General features: G+C 37.6%; 1 protein-coding gene across 2 annotated transcripts in view; it reads right to left on the bottom strand.

The window, feature by feature from the left end:
• Positions 1–20,097, bottom strand: part of grtp1a (growth hormone regulated TBC protein 1a) — a 131,432-nt gene that overhangs the window by 3,373 nt on the left and 107,962 nt on the right. For both annotated transcript variants that reach the window (XM_051926232.1, XM_051926231.1), the window contains 3 exons: positions 17,839–17,935; positions 2,426–2,598; positions 2,045–2,230 (listed from right to left, as the gene is read on the bottom strand). In XM_051926232.1, coding sequence (XP_051782192.1) covers positions 2,045–2,230; positions 2,426–2,598; positions 17,839–17,935 — 456 coding nt within the window. The remainder of the gene's footprint in view (positions 1–2,044; positions 2,231–2,425; positions 2,599–17,838; positions 17,936–20,097) is intronic.

The following is a 20,097-nucleotide window of genomic DNA, read 5'->3' as shown; positions in this document are numbered from 1 at the left end:
ACAACATCCACCTTCTGACTGTACATCTAAATGAATAACTAAAGAAATGTAACATTACTGTCTAATTGGAAATGTAAACATGCCATGACAAAACAGCCACGGTGTTTGAACACATGTATATCCATAAAGTTTATTAACCGTTGCAAGGAGTTGGAAGTGGCTGTTGGAGACAGTGACGTTGAATATCTTTTAGTAGTATTTCTTTTGTTGCCTCCGCATAACGGGATAGAAAGTCAATTCTTGATCTGCACAATCTATGGCACCCATTGTGCTATTATAGTCAACCACAGCACAAGGCTTCGTAACCTGCTTGTTGCCTTTTGCCTCTACAGTGACTGCAGCAGAGCATCTATTAAAGTCAGCACCGATGACGTAGCAATGATTTACTGATTGTATTTCATACGAAACACTGTCCTGTTCTCTGTGTACAGAACCGAATTCCAAATGTATCCCCATTTTAGATTCACAAAGCGTGTAAAATTTTATATCAAATCTTGCTCTTTTTGACGCAATGTACCGTATCCATGAGTCTGGCCTTATAAGCCATGAGACTTTCATTGATGCTGACATTGCGGACCAGAATGTAATTGCTCCGAAAGTTTGCTACAATGGCCTGGTATAACTCACAAATTTTCTTCAGTTTGGGTGCTGGATGGGTATTCTCATCAAAGTATTCATTGTTGGTGAAGTAAACATATTTCATAAATATTGAAAACCTACACTGAGACATAATTTCTCCAAAGAATGGCAGCACGTCAGCCGTTTTACAGGCTGAGTGATTCTCGCTTCTAACGCTTACACAAGATGCAATTGTGAGACTCGAGACTTAATGCTTTTAGCACGGTTTTCGCAGCCCGAGTAATGCTAAGGGTCTAATGCTAAGGAGGCTATGGAAAGCTAACAAAGTTTGAACTTATTATGGGGGGGGGGTTATGACTTTGACTGGTTATAATCTCTAAATGAAAAATTCCCATGTTGTGAGTGATTATTATATTAAAATTTGAACAGCAAAAAAAAAAATTTTAAAATTGGTAATTTTTTTTTACTAAATCTAGCTTATAATGTCATGAACAGAAAATTTGGTCTTTGGTTTATGAGTCGTTGCTGAATTATCATTAGTTATAGTTGGCATCACATGGTTTCATATCACTCATGGGCCTTTTTTCATAGCAGCCATATTGACATGAAATACAGTAGGTATAAGCACAGGTATAAGTAATGACATTAATTAAGGTTCCAATTATGCTACATTGAACTTGAACAGAAGCTTTATTAATGTCATTATTGACACCTGTTTCCCGTTGAGAAACCAAAGCCCCACCATGATGAGGGTAGACATGCTGAACCAGGCCAATATGGTAGCGACCACTGCTGCAATTTCACCAACAAACCCCTTCGACTGTAAGAGTTGTCAGTTTGACGAGTGACGGACGCACAATTTGGCAATTTGTAACTGAAAAGGAAAAGGCCACCGCATAGGAAAAAGATGAGGTGCATATTATTATAACAGTACAAATGGACAAAACGTGTAAGAAATAAAACACATGAGGTTTATGTTGGGTATTCAGATTTCAATCTGTCTCAGACGGGTAGCACAGCTAGTTATATAATATATAATATTGTACAGACCAAATACATATTCCTTAAATATGCTACTTCTTCATTTATAAGTAGAAATGTAGCACATGACATTCCTGAGCTGCAAAGAAAATGTGTTTGCTAAAAGAAGAAAACAGATCTTAAACACTACTTTATGTAAGTACTGCATTCTGAGCAATTTTCCTAATGAAACTGTTCGATCCAGCACTGTCATCTGGTATACTGTCAGTGACTGAATTTATACTTCAGTGTTCTGAATAATAAATCCACACCACGTCCTTCCTACTTACTGCACATCTTAATTTGATTAAACCACACAACTCTGCCACTCTCACTGAATACAAAAATCTCCTCTGCATACATATCTAGCATGGCTACCTTCTAAATTATTTGGATGTATATTTCAAAAACTGCAAAAATACACATAAAAACATGATCTGCATACCTGCATAAATCCATGGCAGTCCTCCACGAAATGCCCCTTGATGATCTGTTTAAATTTATCACAAACATCCGGGAAATTCCTGGCTTGCAGTATCGTTGTTTGATTGTGTTTTATTAAAGTCAAGGCAACTCGGAAAAGTATTTTTGATCCCTCATAGAATAAACAGTCCCAAATACGAAGGACAGTCTGCCAAAAAAAAAAAAAACAAAATAAATAAAATAATCTAATATGCTAAACAGGGGTTTACTGTGATGGCTGTCATACTCTGATATTATGTTGCATTCATGCTGTGATCACAAATCACTGCGCCATCCTTGCTTGTCTTGGCACCATTCTGTGTGTTACACTCATCTTGTAAGTCTGAAGACTCAAGAGGTTTACCTCAACAGGAAGAACATCGACGAAGAGGCAAATGAACCAGCGGGACACCACTAAAGTCCACATGACACCATGCTGCTCCATCATCTGCCAGACACCTGGAACCTTGACTTTCACCAGCTCTCCAAGTACTTCTTGGTCGGCCTTAAGACCCAGCATGTCAGGGCTGTAGTAATCTTTGAAGGGAAAACAAACAGCAACACTTCTGATAGATGGAAAGACAAATTACAAAGAGCTCTGTCTAACTTGAACAAAATGCAACAGTAAATTTTCTTCATGGAAATCATTACTGTAACATTAACTTGTAAAAAACTGCACATATTTTTCATGCAATTCCAATGTAAATAGAATACAACTACAAATAATGAACAATTTGTTCTACAATGCAATATTATATATTAAATAGTTCTAAGTTTAATTTTATTAAAAGGAATTACAAGGATTTCATACAGGCAACCAAGAGTTAACCTATACATATAAAAAGAAATAACAATGCACTCTGTAATATAGGCAAGACCACCATTGTTCATTTCAAAAAATTAACCTGACATATTGTGATTTTACAGCATGCTTCCTTTATCACATGTATAGAAGCACCATTTTGGAAATACAGGAGTAAAACTGAATAAAATCTATCCTAGAGTTCAAATGATTAATTTCATGTGAAGATCATGCAGCGGGTAAGAGGTTATCTGAGGAGAAGAGACTGTCAGGGTAGGAGCAGCATAAGCAAAGATTAGGCCACGCTGGTGAAATCAGAGCACCGCCTTCTGACAGGATGAGTAGAACTGGACCACCACTCCTGTCCTTATGTTGGTCTAACATGCGCTCCAGAAAAATCTAGTATGTTAATTAAGTGCTGTGGGAGACTTACAGGATGCCAGCATCACCTGAATATGGTGGATGGCAGGTATGAGTGCCAGTAAGGAGGTTAAGAGGAGAACAGTTATGGGTGCCTAAGTTTAGTACTGGGAAGGATTCGTCCTCGTTTTTCATTACTCATTGCTACTTTCTTCTTGGCTACCCCTTTACATGCCCAAAAGAAATTAAAAGGCTGCCTATCAATTTCCACAAGAATTTTACCTGGTGGTAGAGATACTGAAGCCAGCCAACAGCACATTTGAGTCCAGAGTAATACAAAATGGAGCAAAGAGATCTGAAATCTGTAATTCAATTTTGATACCTCTAATTATTTTTGGAAGTACTTCATATTCAGAAATGAATGTGACTACGCTACCAATTTATTATTAAATATTTTCCCTATCAGCTGCTTCAATTTCTTCTTCTTGGATAAAACCATTTTTAACCTGCTTTCTCCATCAGATGGTTGTAGACTGCTGTAGCCTATATCAACATAAGTGAGTCCAAGGCACCAGAGAACAAACCCTTCCTTTCTCTTAGACAGACAGACAGACACACACACACACACACACACACACGCACACACACACACACACACACACACACACACACTCACACCAGGCCAATGCTAAATTGAGAGCTATTCTAAAGTTTATGAATAGTCAAAACAAGCCACACCAGGCTACCCACTGTGCTATCATACTGACCTCTCCTTTGTAGGTTTTTTTTTTTTTTTAAATGAAAAGTCATCTGTTACACAATATGCAAAACCTACCAACTACAAATCTAGTGAGTCCCCTTTACTTACATAGTATTGCCTTCATTTTGGTGGAATATTTCTTTAATGGATCTTTGCTCAACACACCAAAGTATTGAAAAGTATCCTAAACCAGTGTCTTAAAGCCTCTTAAGCCTTTGTGTGTGGGAAGATAAATGCGGCTATTTCTCAGCACTGCTTATCTCTTAGCTTCCAAAATTATATCTCTGCTAATGAGATAAGGAGGAAGAATGCAGCTGACTGAGTCAAATGACCTTGCTCTAACATACCGTACAGTAAAGGATAAACACTTTAAATAGCACAAGTTGGGTTTTAGCAGCAGTCATCAAGCTGCATCCTATGAATGAAGAAGGTTGCATCTCATGCGTAAACAGTGGTCAATGTGTATATATATATATTATACTGTATAATGACCGCAGTCCACACATCTTCTGATGGCTTTTCCCAGCAGGATAATGTCTCAAAGCTCAAATCTTCTCAAAGTGGATTCTTGAACATGACAGTGACTTCACTGTACTCAAACGACCTCCATAGTCACCAGATATCAATCCAATAGAGCACCTTTGGGAGGTGGTGGAACAGGACATTCACATCATGGATGTGCAGCTGACAAATCAGCAGCAACTGCATGATGCTATCATGTCAATATGGGCCAAAATCCCTGAAGAATTCTTTTAGCACCTTCTTGAATCTGTGCCACAAAGAATTATGGCAGTTCTGAAGGCAAAAGGGGGGCTCCAACCTGATACTGGCAAGGTGTACCAGTGGCTGGTGACTCTGTGTATGTATTTGTGTATATATTTTATATATATATATATATACACACATATTAATATATACACATACATATTATATATATATATATATATACACACACACAGGGTGAGCCAAAATGTAGCACCATATTTCTCAAGGTCGTTGAGTGAGGTAGAGGCAACCGAGTAGGTTGGGGGAGGGGAGTCCTTTAATAGGCAATCCTTTGTAGTTTTCAGTCTGCAACATTCCTTAGTTCAGTGCGCACTATGCTTTCCCTGTCGAAGCATTCTTCAAAAACAACTAATCCATCATCACTATGTAACGCATAGTGAAACCACTTCAGCATTCCTCCTAACGGTGATGTCCCAAATCAGAAAATAGTTCTTCAGTGGGCGGCTAAACTTAAATAGACTGGTACAACATTGAACAGAAAATCTTCAGGCCGTCCTCGGACCATATGCACACCTGAAAACATCCAAGCTGTAAGGGCAACAATTTTGTAGTCTCCTAGACATTCAGCGCACAAACAGTGCTTCTGCCTTGGGTATTTCCAACATGTCTTTGAGGAGGATTTTTCATGAGGACCTTAATTTCCATCCATACAAAATGATGGTAGTGCAAGAACTCACTGAGAGAGAGACTGGGAGAGCCTTAGAGTTTTGTGAGCGAAATTCTGGAAAACTGTTCATCAAGATGCCATTGTCATGTGCAGCGACGAGGCACGTTTCTATTTGAATGGTTGCGTAAATAAGCATAGCTTTCGCTACTGGGCTATAACCAATCCTCGTGAACTTCATCAGAGACCCCTGCATGGTGAGAGTGTTACAGTTTGGTGAGCAGTTGCAGAATTTAGCATTGTAGTCCCTTACTTTTTGAGGAGGGGGGTGCAACAATCTCCGTCACTTCAGATCGTTACATTGAAATGCTATGGATCAACAGCTCATACGGCACAGCGATCCATGCAAGTTTTGCGGGAGATGTTTCCAGAGACGCTGATCTTCTTGTACGGTGATGTTGGGTGGCCTTCACGTTCACCTGATCTTGCTCCGTGTGATTTCTTCTTGTGGGACTATCTCAAGACAAAGGTATACACACACCGATCTCAAAACCTTGAAGCCCTCAAGGACGCTATTTGCCATTCCTCTTGAAATGGCTGAACGAGTCATGCGAGTGTTCAGAAATGTTCTTGAAGTGTGTACCGCTAATGACGGCCACCACTTTGAGGAAATTATTTTTAAAACACAGTGAAAAAAAATCTATTTTGTAAACCTTTTCTTGTGTCATAATGAAATGTATTTTATCTCGAAGCCTTTTTATAGAATAAACATTTGAAATGTTGTACTTCTTTTTGGCTAATAATGTACAAACACACACATACACACATAGAACCTGATTTGCTACTCCAAGTTCTATAAGTCAAAAGCTGGCATTTCACGGGCACTCTAGGAAATAAACAAGAACTTACATAAACTCTTCCTTTATATTTTTAATCCTGGTAGAGCCTTTTCCTTAATGTTACCTTAACACAGTTTCAGCGGCTGCTTTTCAGTTCTTTTAAAAGTAATGTTACAAGTTTCTTGTTTACATTGTTTTTTCAGCTATTTTCATATAAGATTACCCAACAGCAAAAAGCCTTTATTCTTCTAAGAGCTAACTCTTCCACAGACTGTAGGTCCCCTTTGGCTTTTTGTAATGTTTTCATTATTTTCACTGTCCTGTTGCTAGTTCTTAGGTCCTTTTTTAGCTACCTATTTAAATGAAGTTATTTTCATGTCATTATTTTTTATAGCTTCCTGTTTGTGCTATGGCACTGGCTCTGCCTAGCGCATCTCCACAACACTCCAAAAGGTGGCATTCTAAAGATGCTGACTTACATGCATATGTGTTTGCTGCATTTTTATACAACAGCCTGAATTGAAAAGGCACCTTTATTGTCTCCTGTGACTTAAAAAGCATTGCATGTACATTCCAACTAAACAAGAGCATCCTGAATTCATTTAGAAACATTTACATGGTCTCTCCACGAAAATGTAAAGAAATGCAGACGTTATGAAATTTGGTTTTATAAGCTAAAAATAATTAGAAAGGGGTGTATCTCAAAGAGTGATGTCAAGGCCGCCTGACTGGCCTGATCTCCCACTTACTATATCAATTCATCCAGTGCTGGGAATGATGGGACAGTTGCAGCAATCTTCTGTATACTGTATATATATATATATATATATATATATATATATAAGCCAAATACCACTGACTCACTCATCACGAAATCTCCCGAACCATGAGGACTTGGGAATTTGGAATGTAGGTTACCCTTGGCCCATGGGTGCTCGCCAAGTAACGCTTTTAAAAATTTTATGGTCCATGAGCGAAATTTTCTATAGTTTTTTTTATATCTGTCCGCTTTTCATTAGAGAACTACTTAACAGATTTAGATCTGGTTTGTTTTCTAGAATTTGCTTGAACATTACGTTGATTTTGCGACTTTCCCATTGCACTAAGTATCATAGTTCGCTTGCAGAACCGATTTCTTAGCATGAATCCAAGAGAAACTCATTGGGCTGCGGGGAGTGGGGCGGAGCCCTCCCCACTCATGCGTCTGCCTCGGGGCTTAACCTTAACTCTGCTTAGTTAGCAAAAGAGAGAACTACTTTCCTACAGCACCTATTATTACAAGCAATATCTCAAGCACTTACAAAGCAATTCTCCCTTTACTACATCATAACACATTATGCAAGACATATGAAAAGATGTTAAGATCAAGAAGATATTTTCACTATGCTAATGACCTTTATAAAAAAATGCTTGAATAAATAGTATTATTTTAAAAATGCAATAATGCAGAAGCTGCAGAGGCCACTCTATTTGCTGAAGACTTTACAACATATTAGAGCAAAGCTGTTTTGCTGTCACACAGAGTGCCATTCAGGCACCTGTGAGCTAATCTGAAGTGACAAGCAGACTGAACCCCTGGGTTATGTCTAGCCAAGCCAGCATTTGAAGAAACCTATTTAGATCAGCCCTACAAATGACTGCGGCTGAAATCTCACTGCAGCATACTGATTGTTAGCTTTCAAATACAGGCTCATGTTGTGGTGGAGGCTCTGCTAATTACAATAGCTGGAACACAATATAATGCATTGAATTATACAGAATTTCAACATGCAATCTACTTTTGCTATTATACAGATTGTTCTAAATTTCTTGATTTTTCAGGAAAAACTGAATTTTTATTTGCAAAGATAAAACATAAAATATTGTAAAACAAATATGCTACAATAATAAATTAGACGAAGTTGTATGTATAATTGCTATATATAAAATTTGCATTAACATTAGGCAAGAGTCAAGCTCATTCAAAGTAGCTACAGTATATCTATGACCTAGCTCAACTGTAAAAGAGTTTAAAATTAAATAAATTCAGTTATACAATATAAAAGAGAGAGGAAAGAGTTTTAGTTTGTGTCTTTTTGAATAAATCAATCTAGCCTTTAATACCTTTGTCAATGTTAATGAGATTTAATAACTTATTGGCAGTAATGGGTGACATGTTCTTCTAAGTTTACTGAAGCAACTCTGCATCTGTTTAAAACTGTAACACAAACCATGTGAATGTAACAATAGTGACATAACTTTCTGAAAGCCACTTCGGAGTCTACACAAGGTAGAAACCAGCTCTGGATTGGAGATAGATAGATAGATAGATAGATAGATAGATAGATAGATAGATAGATAGATAGATAGATAGATAGATAGATAGATAGATAGATAGATAGATAGATAGATAGATAGATAGATAGATAGATAGATAGACAGACAGACAGACAGACAGACAGACAGACAGACAGACAGACAGACAGACAGACAGACAGACAGACAGACAGACAGACAGACACTTACTTTATTAATCCCGAGGGGAAATTCACAAATATATGGCAGGGTCTGCTCAAACTAGCAGAGAGAACCATGCTGAAACAGGGCCAAATAACCTAACCTGCATGTCTTTGGGATGTGGGGGATAAAGATTAAAAAAAAAAACAACAACAAACATCTGGAAAATGTACAAACCCAACAAACATAATGAGGGCACAGGAATCTAACCAAATACACTGAATTTGGGAGTGCTCTTCTAAAATAATAATCATTTATGGTACAGAAAATTTGTTTTGTTTTTTTATTTCACATAATTAATTCCTGAGGGGAAATTGTCTTTTCATATGACCTTTGGAGGTCACAGTGCAGGGTCTCATTGTACAGCATCCTTGTAGCAGTTTTGAAGTTAAGAGCCCAAATGGAGTAGAATCCCTTCTGGTATTAACAGGACTTGAACCGGAAACCTTTCAGATAACAGTGCTGATCCTTGGCTTCAGAGCCACCACTCCGCTCTCGATACAAGGTGATACAAGCCTTACTAAAAATGGCCTTCAGAGTAAAGACGAGACCTTCAGGGTGTCAGACTCTGCTTCTGGTTGTCTGGTTGGCTATAGATTTTCTGTACAATCAATCTATTAACCAGCAACTGATTCTTGCTTGGAATTCAGTTCTTTGCTTAATGAGATGACCTGAATTGTGCATATCTGTACTCAAACACAGAATCCATCCATCCATCCATCCATTTTCCAACCCACTGAATCCGAACACAGGGTCACGGGGGTCTGCTGGAGCCAATCCCAGCCAACACAGGGCACAAGGCAGGAACCAATCCTGGGCAGGGTGCCAACCCACCGCAGGACACACACAAACACACCCACACACCAAGCACACACTAGGGCCAATTTAGAATCGCCAATCCACCTAACCGACATGTCTTTGGACTGTGGGAGGAAACCCACGCAGACACGGGGAGAACATGCAAACTCCACACAGGGAGGACCCGGGAAGCGAACCCAGGTCTCCTAACTGCGAGGCAGCAGCGCTACCACTGCGCCACCGTGCCGCCCCAGAATCCATCCATGGAATAATATTTACAAATATGTGCATATTTATAGATATGCCTTCTGGTAGATACTTATGTTCTTTGTCATCCAATTTGTTAAATACTGCTAATAATCTGTACTAATGTGCTTCTTAAAAAAGAAACAGGTAATTGGCAATGAACTACCATAGATTTTATTTATAATTAAGCTATTATCAAATTAAGTTCTCTTTTTTTAGAAACTATAGACAGACTGAGCTTCCTTAGCGAGCACATAGATGATCCTATTAATAAAACATTTTGAACTTGGCTCAAGGCCAAATATCTATAAGAAAGCTAAGGGCATGGTACAGGGGTATTGTATATATACCTGGGGAGGTACAGAAATCAGTAACAAGAGATCAGAAAATTGGAAGATATCTTCAGATTACCAGATCACATTTTAGAGAAAACTTGTATTGCACAAAAAAAAAAGAAACACACAGCTAAGAGTAAGTTAGCAAGCAATGAGAGGAAAAGCATCACAGTGTCAGTTTCTGAAAACAGAAGAGTTCAGACAAGAGCTGAAAAGTGAGAATTGAATGTAGGCTTCTGCTGACATAAAGTCTGTGGTGGTCAGTTTAAGAGCTCTGCAAATCAGTTGTGCTGTATATCAGTTAGTGTCTACCAGTCTAAATAAAACACCAGCACAGTCACTCTAACAAAGCAAATCACACAAGTGCAATTCGTTTACACTATACCTAGAAATTAAAGTAACTTTCTTAAAGTTACTTTAAAATATAAAAGTGGGTCAAGCTACTATATGAATAAGATGACATCTGGAAATAAAATTCAGAACAAACCAACTTTGATGTTATCTCTAATGGATTGATATGACCAACACTTCTACAAAATTAGAACATGCACATAATAAAAATAATAATATATTTTATTTACACACATTTACGCAAATTTTTTGGTACCCTTCCACGAATAAAGAAGAACTCACAATTGTCTCTGAAATAACTTGAAAAAAGTAACTGGCATCCGTAATTGTTTATTCCGCATTTAACAAAAAATCAAACTTTAGAGCTTGGATGAAAAGAATATTTCAAATAATAACACATATAAAATAGCATACACAAAAATGATGGGATTCTTAACCTAATATTTTGTTGCACAATCCTTAGTAGCAATCAATGCAAATAAGTGATTCCAATAAAGCTTTCATGGAGACTTCTGCACCCGTCCGCAGGTAGTTTGGCTCACTCATCCTGAGCAAACTGCTCCAGCTATGTCAGGTTTGAAGGGGCCTTCCCCAGACTGCATGTTTCAGTTCTTTCCATAGATGTTCAACAGGATTCAAGTCAGAGTTCTTTGAAAGCCACTTCAAAATGTGCTTTTAGCTGTGTTTTGGGTCATTACCCTCTTGGAGAACCCATAATCTGAGACTGAGACAGAATTTTCTGACACTGGGCAGAATGTCTTGATTATCTTGAGGTTCAAATGTTCCCTAAACAGACTCAAGGTACCCCATTGTCAGAAGCAGCAAGGCTGTCCTAGCACAAAACTTAGCCCCCTCCATGTTTCACAGTAGGCATTGCGTTATTTTCTTTGAAAGCCTCATTTTTTTCATCTGAGTACATAGAGCTGGTGTGACTTGCCAAAATGTTCCAGTTTTGTCTTATCTGTCCAAAGGACATTCTCTCAAAAGAATGTGGGTTGTCAATATGCATTTTAGCAAATTGCAGTCTGGATTTTTTAGGTTATTCATTTAACAGTGGAGTCCTCCTGGGTCTTCTTCCATTGAAGCCACTGTCTCTCAAAAAGCGATGGATGGTGTGATCAGATACTAATGACATTGGAGTTTGGCTTGTATCTCGTTGGAAGTTGTCCTTGGCATTTTGTCTGCCATTCTAACTACTCGTCTGCCCATTCTGGGATCAATTTACATCTTGTAGTCACATCCAGGGAAGGTTGGCTTCAGTCCCATGGATCTTAAACTTCTTAATAATATGTGCAACTGGTGTCACTGGCACATGAAGCTGCTTGGCGATGGTCTTTCAGCCTTTGCCTTTAAAATTGACAGTTTTCTCCTTTCCTTTTCTGGTCCATGCTTGCTCAGTGATGTGACCCATGATGAAACCAAACAGCAATTTAAGTAGGCTGAATGACTGATTAAAAGATTGGAAGCATGTGTGATACTAATTAAAGAAATTACCTATTTTGAAAAATCACTCTAATCTAATTATTTACTATCTTTTCTAGGGGTGCCAACAAATGTGTCCAGGCCATTTTAGAATATTCTTGTGGAATAAGCAATACTTGATGTCTTTTCACACTTGCTTTGCTTTACCTGATGGCTTAGCAAAGGCAGGTAGGTATTCATGGGACAATTGCTTTTATTTAATCACTTTTCAGAAGGAATATAGCACTTTTTCAATGAGCTGCAAGGGTACCAACAAATTTGCCCATATCTGTGTGGGAATACAATCTCAGATACTCAGGATTATACAACTGAAGTACAGAAAAAGCTCAATAAATACTCATGGACCCTAGTTATTTTGGGGAGGTCAGTCCAAAGTCTGGGTGTCACATAGATGGAGGATCTGTCAACTTCAGTGCACAGGTTACCTTGAGGCATTCAAGCATCAGTGGACCACAATGAGTGAATAGGACTGTAGTGCTAAAGGAGGTAACTGATACAGTCTGGTGCAAGGTCATTGAAAGCTTTACAGATTAGCCATGGGACTTTGTGTTCAATATTAAAAGACACAGACAGCCAGAGATGACTAAACAGATCAGGCGACATGAGCTCAATCCTGTGGGTCTGAGTAAGGAGTCGAACCAAATGGATTAGAAGAGAGGTAGAGAAGTCAATTCAGTGTATGATGAAAACAAGGAGAAGTTTCTCAGTATCAGAAAAGGAGAGGAACAAGGTTAAAACTCAGAATACTGCAGAAGTGGAAGTAAAAAAATTTTTTTCTAGAGATCCGAATGTATGATAGCATTGCCATGTGGACTGTGAAAAGAAATTCATTTTCATAAGCTGGGCTTTACTGCAAATTAGCTCCGTTCCGTTTTGTTAAAGTTTAATTTTGAAGAGTTGTGCTACATCCAGCATTTAATTTTTTGTGGGCTAGTCAGAAGCCAGGAGATCTCCAATGACCATCTACGTATAACACTGAAGTAAATGTGAATATCTTCCACATAGAAATAATACTCATGTTTAAGCTACAGATAAAGGATAAGTAAAATCTTACAGATACAGAAAAGCAGCAGTCCAAGTGTAAAACTTTAAAGAATTCCTTGTGTGACAGACACTAAGCTAGACCTGCTGTTGTTACAAAGACAAACTTTTGCCTGTCGCTTAGATAGGCCTTAAACCAATGGAGGGCAGTACCAGAGATGCCAGGAATGCTCTCCATTCTGGCCAACAGCGAATTGTGACTGACAGTATCAAATGCTGCATCATGGTCTAATACAATTAATATGTTGATTTGCCAAGGCTCTGCTGACACAAGTAAACTGTTAGTTACTCAGAGCAGTTGCACAGTTGTGCTGTGCCCTGAAGCTGAACTGAAATGGTTCCATCAGGTTATTACAAGTTAATTATTTGGTGAGCTGGGTAGGCACAACATACTCAAGAATTTCAGATTGAAAAGGTACAGTGAGTGAGTGAGTGACATGAAAAAAAAACATGTTAAAATTGTCACCCTCAAGCCCTGCCACTTAACTTATAGAAGCAATTCTCAAACCAGTAAGCTCTGAGCCAGTATTGAGAGATGAATGTATTATTGCAGTGTCAGCTAGGACTTAGGCAGGATTTGAAATGTGGTGGGGTTGGGTTCCAGGACACAAGTAGTAGGCCTCACATTACTGATTGGTGAAGATGAAATTAGTGAACATTTGGTAACAGAGCTGGATGGAGAAGAAAGACAGAGGATGATGAAAAGGATAATGAACTAACATTAGTTGAACTAATATTTAGGTTTTTGATTTTTATTACCTAAAAACAGAAGGAACTCTTCAATTTTTGCTGTGGAGGAATTGATAATAGAGCAAAGTGCAGGCTGAAGTAGCTTATTAACCACAAAGAAAAAAATACTTCAGTTATCACAACCATTACCTATGAATTTATGCAAGCCCTTTATGTTCTCAGAAAACCTTGTCATACATAGCAAGGACATTTTTCCATCTCAAGCTGCATTTCCATTAACCTCCTTAACACTCATTTTGAAACTGCGAAACAAAAAAATGGTAATGGAAATAGTGAATTTGAAAAAACTCAAAATTCGCAAAAAATTTATACACTCACTTGAGGCGGTTTTTCGGACGATTTGTCAAAGCAATTACAGTAATCCCTCGCTACTTCGCGGTTCACTTTTCGCGGATTCACGACTTCGCGGATTTTATATGTAAGCATATCTAAATACATAACGCGGATTTTTCGCTGCTTCGCGGGTTTCTGCGGACAATGGGTCTTTTTACTTGCTTCCTCAGTTGGTTTGCCCAGTTGATTTCACACAAGAGATGCTATTGGCGGATGGCTGAGAAGCTACCCAATCAGAGCACGCAGTTAAGTTCCTGTGTGCTGCTGATTGGCTCAGCGACGGAGTGTTGCATTAACCAGGAAGTCTCATCTCACTCATTCATCATTAACGTGCTAATGCTTCAGGGGCCGTGTCCAAGCACCAACAGAAGATGCAAATGATTGCAGAAAAGGTAAAAGTTTTGGATATGTTGAAGGAAGGGAACAGCTACACCGCTGCAGGACATCGATTCTTTTTATTTAAAAAGGAGGAAAAGCATATAAGATCTACGGCCACAGTGTCCTTTAACCAGGGTGCAAAACGAGTTGCAAGTGGACGTGATAAGGCAGTAGTCTGGATGGAATCTGCTTTAGGAATCTTTGCAACAAGGTCGACGACGTCATGACCGCCTACAAGCTGCTACGTGTACTTCGCTATACAGTAAGTGTAAACTTATCTACCGATTTCATATTGCTTAGCAGTTGTCCCTGTTATTAATAGAGTAAAGGGTGGGTTGTAAACAATACAGGGAGGGTTTAAAAACGTCCAAATACACGTTAAATAATTAAATAAATATGGTGTCCCTACTTCACGGAAATTCAGTTATCGCGGTCGGCCTTGGAACCTACCTCCCGCAATAAGTGAGGGATTACTGTATTGGTAATATAAATTTCGACTACATAGTAATACTAGCTTTTGGGCCTCAGTTCAAATGTGAAAATGGTGTTTAAAGTAATTATTTTCCAAATAATGGAAAACTCCAACTGCAGCCATCTGTCTTCAGCTTCCCTGTGTACCGCACAATTCTGAGTCTCCCTGGCTCTGAACCTTCGCTACACACTCTGTGCTGCTTCTCTTGTAGAGCATCCAGTGTGAGTCTAAGCAAGCAGAGGGAGTTTTACCAATGAAGACTCCCGTGTATCAAAGCAAGATTTTCCCCCCATATAGCCTATTGCACATTGAAGGTGGGGGGTTGTATGGGGTTGAAAAATAAGGTTTACTTCCAGAACAAATAGCAAAATGCTGGTACTGTACCATTTTAAAAATTGTTTTTTTTCCTTTTTCTTTAACTCTTGCTCTTCTTGTTGGTTCTACCTCTACTGGCAGCAATCTGGGTTTAAAATTTTGCCCAGTCATTCCTTTATTACGCACTACCTCACCTAGAGAAATCAGGATCCAGCATTCAGCAATCTGGGAAGTTTCTTCACTAGCTTACTTTCCAAATGGAAACAACTGAGGAGGGTGCATGGTCAGTGTTGACTTGCTGTAATTGCAAATTCCATTTTCTTCCTCATTTGAACAGTAGTTAGTACATGCCAGGCTTTTTCTTTTAAACCTCTTTAATGGGTTTTTAGATTGCAAAGCACTACAATAATACATTATATGACTATCACATTTTTCCCTGTGGGTTTTCCTAATCTATCCCTTCCCCTTTCTTGTAATTGATGGAACAGTATAAGGCAGTAAGGAGAAGAAAAAATGATCTGGGTTTGAAAAAGAAAAGCTGCATCCATGAACTGCTAATAATTCTGGACCACAGCTAGGCAGATTTTTTTGAGTAATGTTTTTGCCAGTTTCAGTATAATAAAACCCAAGTCACTTGAAAAAATTAGCACCAGGTTCCTCTAAACATGCCAAGATTACTCAAGAAATGCAGCAATGCAATAAAAGCCAAATATTTAACAATGATCATTAGTAAGGAGTGATTCATCATGGAAAATTCCAAAAGTTGTAGTACTGTAAATGGATGAACTTCCTCTGAAATTCCAAACAACTAAGTTCAACAGAGCTTCAGTGGAGAGCAAAGCTAAAGCAACTGGGTAAGACATGGGGTAAGACAGGATGGTGCCTAATGGCATGCCTCAGAAGGTTAATTCAGAAAATCTGACATTAGAGATGGGGGGCTGTCTATGGTGTACAATTTTAAAGCAATTCATCTTTTTTCTCCTCATATTGGTGTAGGTGGGAACCTGAACAGAACGAATCAGTTTTGTGATATAGTATGAACTGTATTTAAGTCCATCCATCCATCCATTTTCCAACCCGCTGAATCCGAACACAGGGTCACGGGGGTCTGCTGGAGCCAATCCCAGCCAACACAGGGCACAAGGCAAGAACCAATCCTGGGCAGGGTGCCAACCCACCGCAGTGTATTTAAGTCGTTAATCTAAAATATATTGTCACATACTGTACTACCCTTCCAAAGTTAGAAGAAGTGGCCGGGGAGAGGGAAGTCTGGGCATCTCTGCTCAAGCTGCTGCCCCCGCGACCCGACCTCGGATAAGCGGGAGACAATGGATGGATGGATGGATGGAAAAAGTAGTTAATTCATTGAAAGACAAACTGATGATGTATTCTTCTGAGACTGGCCTTACATCTTTGCCTGTAATTCAAATGTAAGACTTTCCTACTATTTTCCTGCTACTTGTATTAGGAAATCTAAGAATGGGCTCTTTTAAGCTTTACATATGATTTTGAAATTACTTTAGTTTTAAGGTTATTTATTTTCAGTGTCTCTATTCTAGTTAAAGGGAACAGGTATATTGCAATGAACAAAATCTCTTATTTTCAAGTAATGAAAAAAATATATTTCTCATAGAGATGTTCAAATGAAAAATGTATTCTATATACTCAGTCATAATGTCACTAAATTTCTCCATACATTGCCCTACCAAAAGCAAAATGCTGGATATCTGATATGGGTCCAAAATCCTGTCTTCAATGGTGCTAAATTCACAATGATTTCTGAACTATAATATTTGTGCAACACAATGATAGTCTGAATATACCAATGTACACTTTAGCTTGTGATACGACAAACCACGTTATGTTTCTAAATAAGTGAAGCAAGTACATGTTGGATGATATACAGTATAATATATAATTCATCCCACTTGACAAATGCACTATATAAACAGAAAGAATTATTATTATTATTATTATTATTCCCCTTGTATTTGCTACCCAGTGAAGCATCACTCAGTGTGAGATCTCTGAAGCAGTTATGTATATGGAGTGCCCTTCTTTTTCCAAAAATTTGAGTGTATATCTGTGCCTACATTTTGGAAAAATTGCATGGCTGTATAATCTAGAATATACTGGAAAACATAAAGGAACATTAGAAAAATGCTAATTTTTAATCCAGTAATTCCCCCTTACGAATAGCAGGTGTAAATTTGGATCAGAAAACGTCCAGTTTGAAGGTGTTCCAGAAAGGGAATACAATTTAGCTTAACGTCTTTGAAGGTTATGTATATTTATTTTTCCTAAATAACTGAAATTGTGTGACACAGCGAAAACTGTTGAAATTTAGAGAGACTATTTCACTAGAAAAAGTAAACCAAAATCTAAAACTTTTGTTACAAGTGTGTCTTAATGAATGATTACCACAGAATAGGTAAAATCTCCAACATGTGCCTAGAAAAAGGTAAATATAAACATTTAAAATAGGAGGAACTTTTGTAAATGATCTCCATTACAATAATAGACATCATTAAATGATAAAATGGCTTGTAAGCTATGCAATAATAATAATTAGTAAAATTGTCCTAATGAATTAATAACAATAAATAAAATACATTTAATACTAACTTACCTGGTAAAATTCTGCCAAGAAGAGCATCCAACAACCAGAAAGATTTTTCTTCATCTTTTGTGATAATAATCAGATACCCAGTAACAAAATTCATGCCCTGAAAAAGATTAGAACTGTCTGAATTAGAAAATACTGTCCGAAAACCTGACCAATAACTATAGCAAAAAAAAAAGATACTTGAATATAAGCATATCACAAATAACACCTGTTGGATGATTAGTTAGAATGGCCAAATGGCCCGGTGTTCTGATTCATTGTTTCTGAATGACTAACTGCCCCTATTTTGCATAAAATTTTCCAGCCAGCACCGGTTTTCAGTATTAAAAACCAACCAACAATCAAATCATGGTACAGTGCAAGATGAGAAAATACATGCTTTCCATAGCATTTAGAAAGGCTGTCACATCAACTTAAGAAAGTAATAAATTGCTTTGTTATTTATTGCTGTTTAGATTTTCCCAGTGTAACTACCATGAACCCTTAATAGTGTCCAGCTAAAGCCTGCTTCTCAAAAGTATGAACTGGCTTAACAGATTGTGTAGAATCTCTCACTCTTTTAAAATGTGAATCAACTGTCAAAGTATAGCCCACTGTCAAAAGATGTGAAACATCTGAGTGAGACTTACAGCCACCTATGCTGTGTTATCTATGACTTAGAGGAATTCTCTCAAGTTTGCCCTAAACTCAGAATGAATGTCAAAGAAGCCAAAGTTACATTATTAATCACATACAGTGCATCCGGAAAGTATTCACAGCGCATCACTTTTTCCACATTTTCTTATGTTACAGCCTTATTCCCAAATGGATTAAATTCATTTTTTTCCCCAGAATTCTGAATAAGGCTGTAACATAACTAAAGGTGGAAAAAGTGATGCGCTGTGAATACTTTCTGGATGCACTGTATATTACACAAAAAGGGATAACTCAAGATGAACTGAAAGACTGGGGGAACTGAAAGTATCAAAATTACCACAAAAGAAAACAATAAATCTATTGTCCCTTTAGGTCCACCTAGAGGTGGTTATTTGTTTTTTGGTTTGCAAAAAACAAAAACAAAAGATAAACTGAATTTTTGTGAAAATAAAGTGCAAATAAACATATTAAAGGTGTAAAATACAATCACAAAAATGTAATTTCTAGTTGAATTTGATTTTTTTTTATTTTACACTATTTACTGAGGTAAAAGGTCAGTGCTATGTCACAACTCAGAAAATTTAGGTAGCTTTCTTTACTCTGAATTGTCTAACTTAGAGCTTCACCTTTTTAGAGCATTCAAGTGAAATTTATGACAGGGAAAATTGGATTTCCTATCTTTTCGATAACACAGAAATAATCCTTTGTAATATTTTAAAGAACTATTGGGTGTAATGCCTCCTACCAATAAGGGCACATTCTGTTTCATTTCACTGCTTGCAGCCCAAGTCCCAACTGGTTCACCTTTAACATTTTTTTTAAATCTCAGAAATAAAGTAAAGGGGCGAGTAGCAACTCCAGCATGCACATCTTTTTTTCCAGTCTACTATACTATCTATGCTGGCATATTTGTACCTCAACCAATGCCTACTGAGACCTGGTTTAGCATATTATAAATACAGTTAAGTCTAGTACTAGTTTAAACATTAAAACAAGTACCCAAGTCCTTAAATTTGTTTATTGCTCTGCAAGCAGGGAACAAGAACTGCACATTCATTTCTTTCAGCAAGAACAGTAGCAGAAATCCTTGAAAACAACCACTGAGAGACTGATTCCAAATCACTCTGAGGCCTGTGAAAACACATTTTTATATCTTTGTTTTGACTGTAAAATTAATAAGGAGCCAAAATCTAGAAATCCTATATTGAAAGGAATTATGGTTGAATGATTTGATCAGTTTTTTTTACCATATTAAAATAACAAAACACTAAAATGCTATAGGTACACGGACATCATTGTTTAAACTTTCTATGAAAATGCAGAACAATGACATAATATCCTATTAAATGCTTTACTTGGAGGGGTGGTACAAATGCCAAAGATAAAGAGCAAAGTAGATGTCTGGAAAAGAATTTATCTTGTGATTAATTCAATACAAATAGATGATTTTGTAAAGTTTAGTAATCTCTCTTTTTAAACTAAATGATGCCCAGCATGGCACAATAACAGTTACAGGAGCACAGTAAAGTGGCAAACAGGAAAACAAGGTGTTGGTACGGAACCGTTTTAAATGACATGGCAAATAATGCCAATGAATTCATTATAGTTATCAAAAAATTCTGAAAG

The sequence above is a fragment of the Erpetoichthys calabaricus genome, chromosome 4 (genome assembly GCF_900747795.2).
Source record: "Erpetoichthys calabaricus chromosome 4, fErpCal1.3, whole genome shotgun sequence".
In the NCBI taxonomy this organism is placed as follows: domain Eukaryota; kingdom Metazoa; phylum Chordata; class Cladistia; order Polypteriformes; family Polypteridae; genus Erpetoichthys; species Erpetoichthys calabaricus.
The sequence above is the reverse complement of the archived record's forward strand: the minus strand, read 5'-3'. Positions and strand labels throughout refer to the sequence as shown.